General features: G+C 43.0%; 1 protein-coding gene across 1 annotated transcript in view; it reads right to left on the reverse strand.

Moving 5' to 3' along the window:
• Positions 1 to 5,968, reverse strand: part of ASAP2 (ArfGAP with SH3 domain, ankyrin repeat and PH domain 2) — a 90,719-nt gene extending 84,751 nt beyond the window's left edge. Inside the window, exon 1 of the mRNA XM_010566693.1 lies at positions 5,843 to 5,968. Coding sequence (XP_010564995.1) covers positions 5,843 to 5,968 — 126 coding nt within the window. The remainder of the gene's footprint in view (positions 1 to 5,842) is intronic.
• Positions 5,969 to 6,000: the final 32 nt, after the last annotated feature.

Below are 6,000 nucleotides of genomic sequence, written 5' to 3' on the forward strand. Positions count from 1 at the left end.
TGAAATTGTTTTAAGCGACTGCACAGTGTCTGTACTTTAAAGGTTTTACAATTTAAATTCTGTATTGTAAAATATGCACAAAGCTCCAGCTGAAGACCTACAGTTTACCTCCGGTATTTCTGCAACTTCCACCCTCTATATTCCTCTCAAAAAGAAAAAAATTCCCACACTCCTTTTGAAATCATCATGCCACTTGTGTCATAATGACTTTCCCAGAAACCTCTTTGGATGCTGATGACAGAGAATCACGATTCCAGGAAGGAAGCAGAAGTGGAACACATGAAAAGTTTTAAACAACACCTATTTATGGAACTGTATTTAATAATGAGGTAAGAAAAGTGTGCAAATATGCTCTACCAAAGAGCAGGTTATAGTGGGCACAAAGATATATTTTATTAAAAGGAAATATACAAACAATAGTAGTCAATTTCCCAAAACGTACTACAATATATGACATTTCCTACTGCTTCTCAAAGTATACGAAAACACCTTCATCACATAGCTTTCAAAAGCAAGTCACAATCACGTAGTATGGGAAGACAGAACTCCAGTCCTAAAGACCTAACAAGCAAAAAATACATGATGAGGAAAGTATAAATTTTAAAAACACACATGTGTATACATGTATGCAGTCTCACACCCACCCATCCTACCAAGCTGTTATCACCTCTCACCTGTTAGCTCTGCAGAACCAAAATGGAGCAGAGAGAATTACAGAATTTTAATGTACAAGAGAGATGAAATTCAATAAGCATCGATCCCTTACGCCTCTCCAAGCCAGCTGAAAACTGTGGGATTGCCTTAGGTGGCAAGAAGTCGTTACCATTTCTGATACAAAAACTTGCATTCTAAGTGACGGTGAGGAAGAAAAGGATTTGATACTGAAATGACATGCTGCATTCCTAGGAGTGGAAATTACAAAAGAAAAAACAAAACCGCACAACCAAAAACCAACAAACCCCCCCCCTTTTAAATTGTAAAAGAACAGAATCATTGAGCTGCAATAATCATGGAATAGGACCTATAGAACAAAGGCAAGTAGAGAACTGAAATTACAAGTTATGGCTTTAATGTTAATTTCACGGTTTTTACAGAAATTCTTGGAGAGCGGCTTTTAAATGGACCCCAGACAATTAAAATCTATTTCTATCCAGAGAACTAAGACCATCTTTGGTACCACTATACTATTTCTTTTGGTTGTATGTTTTAAATCTTTCCACCACGTTCATCCTGTCTACTTCTTACAACACATTTATACCAGTAGCAAGCGCTACTATGCCGCGGAGGGTGTTCCAGTAACCTATTAAACTTCTCCCAATGTTTCCATTCTCCTCTCTCTCTATAGGGAAATCTGTGCATGCAGTGAAGTTTTAAGCAGGTGCAGTAAACTTTGCATCTCAAGTTCTGACTTGGAAATGTCTTCAGCACATGAACTGTCTGCTACTCCATTTACATAGCAGCCTGCACAACAGCCCCCCACCTTTCTTTCTTGGTCCACAAGCACTGGACCATGATAAACAGGTAGAATAAACGGGTAGGATTTTTATGGGCTTCAGTTCCAGCCTTTATTGTAAAACTTAACCCATGCTTCAAAAAAAAGTGGGACACTTGGATTCTAGTCATTAAATCACTCTATAAAATAATTTCTAAAAATCTTTAATGATCACAGCTATTAGAACCACTTTGCAGGCTCTTTTACAGTTTAGGGACTATTTTAACTTATAGCACATAAAAGAGAGAAGTGTATGTTCTAAGTAATAGCAGTACTAAAATCAGATTTTTAAGCGTTCATAGCTTAAGAATGGTCACCACACATTTTTAGATCCTGGGACCTTTAATAGAAACAGTCAACTAAAAAGACTGCATTTGTCAGACTCGATTACTGATTTCAAGCAACCCCTCCCCCACACATATGACTATGCCCTGCACTCTATCAATTAAAACTTGTTTAATCTTAGTCACTATCATACATGCAAAGATTAAACAGTAACCTGTAATGGCCTGTGATGTATACTGCTCACTTGTAATTTTGTTTTAGCAGAAGCTAAAGATTCCCACCATTTTGCTAAGCAACATCCTAATCTGTGAACAATGCAGAAATTATATGATTCCTTTTCCTTTGAAATCACGTTGTGTTCCACGAGCATGCCTTTCCTAATCCCTTTTCCACAACTGAGAGCAAAGGATCCTCTTTCTCCAAGTGTTTGAATAGGCATCAGTTCCCAAACTGCAATGCAGGCGCTTCTGGTGATCTCAAGGCCATGATCCTGGGTCTGTAATCAGTCTATACAATCACATAAAACAGTAAAACTCAAAGTATTTTCAACTGATACTAAAAATCAATCATATTCTGCAACTGACAGAGGTCAGTTAATCCAAGTTCAGAAAATACTCATTTAAGGCAATACCATTGCCCACAGAGACATATCGGTAAATTATACACTTATAATTGTCCAATATCTTATTGATTTCCTCACTTAACAAGCCTTTTCCACTCCATCACTGAAAGCAAGGCCTCACTAACTAAACTTTTAAGACACAATTAGATATCTGCTAATTAACTAAGACAGAATTGCAAAACCAGTAGCCAGCAGTGTTAATATAAGTGCAAAAGACTTCCCATTGGGATCTGAAAACAGCTATCTGTGTTTGCACAGAGCTGAGCTCAGGCTAATAAGTCACACTAGCCCCCACCTCGTGTGCTTTTGCACTGCCTCCCCCTCTGCCTCTGCTCCCAAGGGAGTGCAAGGCTTGGGAGACTCAAGCTGGCTTCATGCAGGCAGTTGCACAGTCCATTCCAGAACCAGATTTGCTGGGAAAACCAGTTAAGAGACATCCTCAAAGTATGAGCATTAACCAGTTAATTTGTTGATTTAATACATGTATACAATATCCTGGAAAATGAAAACTTAACTGTCTTCCGTTAATAAACTAGCTCTTACAGTCACTTGTTAAAATCAATGCATACACAAAGCCAGCAGTCAGCATGGATTCAACTTACCTATTAACAGTTTTGAATAACACATTTCCTAAATCATACACAGCCAGACTTCCTAGTTTTCAGAACTGTACTGTCTACGGCAACAGAGCAGCGTGCACTGGAAACTGATGCTTCACAGTACTTGTGACACTGGAAATACACAATTCTTTTTATTACCTGTACATTTTTAGACACATTCTTTACTAAATCTTAGCTCATAACAAGCTGATGAACTGATTCTTGCCTAGTCTTTTAGAAAAAAGGTGCTGAGCACTGACTTCTCTATTACACAATTTATAGACAGCTTTTTATCAAAGCATCACATTTAACCTGAAAAACCAGGCACGTCATGCTAAAGGACATGAGTATTTCCAAACCAAGGAAGTCTAAGTCTGAAAAAAGATTTCACAGTTTTGAAACGATGAAAATTTGTTTGTTGGTCTCAATAAATCACAAAGAAAAAACTTCAGTAGTCATTTCAACACATGCTTTAGGACAGCAGCACAAACAGGCAGCAACTGCTGATATTTTGCCAGAGGTGCTAGATAGATCAATACTATTAAAAGCAGCTATAGGCAGTGCAATCTCTCATCTCCTGCCTTGCAAACTTTAATTAGATCTGTAAGACACTAGGCACATTCTTTATCATCATTATCATAAAAGATAATTTTTTACCTAAGCTAGCAGACAGTGTCTAATATCTGAAATATGCAGGGATACAAAGATGTAACATACTGATTGAGTTTCTTTAAAAATCAAACAGCAGCTTATCAGAGATGACACGAAAACAAATGCCAAGCAGATTAGGAATCCACCATATTCAAATTTTTAAATTAATATAATTCTCTTAATGTGAAAAAAAAAAGGTTTTCAAGACGCAACTTACTGAGTTAAATCTTTAAAAGACCTTAAGATATGTATGTTACAAATTTCATGGTATCATATATAAATTTTGTATCATCAGACATGAAAACCAAAAACTTCTTTGCATGTTTTTTCTGAGAAATGATATAACATTTTTGCAACCATACAGCTTTGCAAATTGAGGGTTAGAGAAAGACCAATTTTTGTGAGACCTGTAATAAAAATCTCTAAATCTAGCAAAACTGCTTTTGACCCAAACGCTTACACTAACTTTGATTTTGTGTTAATCAATTATTAAGCAGCTCTACCTTACAACTAAAATCATTCACTATTATAAATATTCTTTAAGAAAAAGTTGTCTTTGATACAGAATTGTTGATCTTAAGTCTATCAGGCTAATAAGGTATAATTAAATCCAGGCATTTAAGTGCAAGCTTGCAGGGAAGAAAATTACCTCAGGAACAAAACAGTAATTCCTTCTGTGCAGATTATTTTGAATTCAACTCCTTGCTTTAGTGGTTTTGGGAACTGGCAAAACAGGAAAATCTTGAAGAGGGTGTTTAAACACCTAACCTGGGTTTTGTTCACTTAAGACACGTTAATAATCCATTGCTAGTGGCAGTTCTTTTGTAAGAAGGGACATCAACTACTGACAAGATTCTCTTTGCTGAAGAGGCTCTTTTTAAAATATATGCTTACTGCAAAACAGATCAACTAAACGCACACTGTAAGAACTGATGTAACAGGTAGATGGAGCAAATTAATCTGCATCACAAGTAAGATTTCCCCCCTCCCACAAGTTACTTCAGAAAAGCTGCTAGGGGAATCAAGATACATAGACGCTTCTCATTTCATTGTGCGTGTATGACTGGGATGTGGAATGTGCTCTCACTGTGTTCAGACCTGTCCCAGATTTCCCTCTGATTTGAAACAGGAGGGAAAAGAGTCTCTCTCTCACTCCCCCCGCTCCAGTGCTGGCAGCCACCCTCCGCGGTACGGAGGGCTCTTACCGTCAGGTTCAACGGCACGTTTCAAGTAACTTTAAAGAAAGAAAAACAAACAGGTCTCTTTGCCAGACAAAAGCGGCTCACACGAAGCATCCGCAGCCCAGGCTGTCCAAGAGGAGGCAAAAAAAGAGGGGGCTCAGGCTCCCGCGCACCGAGGGGAGGCTGAACCGGCGCCGCTTTGGGGTCGGCGTGTTCTCGCCTCCCCGGGAGGGGCAGGCATCGCCTCACGAGCCTGGAGGAGCGGTTCCTGAGGGAAGGCTACCTTAAAGCATATGCCCGAGGAGGGGGGGGGTTAAATTTCTACATGCGGGGACTGGAAAGAAGATTAAATCCCACCTGTGCCAAGAGGCAGGCAGACGAACACACACGGGGGGAAAGGACACTCCAACCCCCCCGGACCGCCGGGGCTGCCAGGCCCCAAGCCCCACACGGCAGCTGGCGGCGCGGGAAGGAGGCGCGGCGGGGCCGAGGCGGCTCAGGTGTCGCTGTGAAGCAAGAGGCAGAGTGGGGAGGCTGGAGAGTTCAAGACTCCCTCCAGGTAACAAGGCAGATGGGCGGAAGCGACCGGCTCGGGGCTCCTCGGACTCCAGGAGGAGAGAGAAACGAGTGCTTGGGCTCCTCTGCCCCCAGGCTGAGAGACGCGACGGTGGGGGGCGGCCGGAGCCCCTGCCCCGCCGTGCGCTGAGGGGCGAGCTCAGAGCGGGGAGGCGGGCGGAGCGCGAGCTCCGCGGGCCGGGGGGCAGCAGCGCCTCAGCCCTTCCCCCCTCTCCTTTTCTTTCCCCTCTCCACCCGGGCGAGCCCCATTTCCTCTCAACGGCAGCCGAGGGCGCTCCTCGGGGCCGGGCGGGGAGAGGGAGCGGCAAGAGACAGCGCCGGTAGCGCCTTGTTCTCTGCTGCTGCTGCTGCCGCTGCCGCTGCGGCGGGCAGCCAGGCCGGAGGGGGCTGCGCAGCCCGCTCCCCGCCCCGGCGCGCCTCCCCTCCCGGGGCTCACCTCCTCGATGGCCGCCACCGTGTTCCTGCACTGGGCCATCCGGGTGGTGAAGTTGGAGGCGGTAGGTGACTTGTAATCCTCATTGGTCTCGGACACGAATTCCGACACGGAGATCTGGTCCGGCATGGCGGGGCGGGGATGAGTGAGGGGAGGGGAGA

The sequence above is a fragment of the Haliaeetus leucocephalus genome, unplaced genomic scaffold (genome assembly GCF_000737465.1).
Source record: "Haliaeetus leucocephalus isolate CR32 unplaced genomic scaffold, Haliaeetus_leucocephalus-4.0 Scaffold217, whole genome shotgun sequence".
Classification (NCBI taxonomy): domain Eukaryota; kingdom Metazoa; phylum Chordata; class Aves; order Accipitriformes; family Accipitridae; genus Haliaeetus; species Haliaeetus leucocephalus.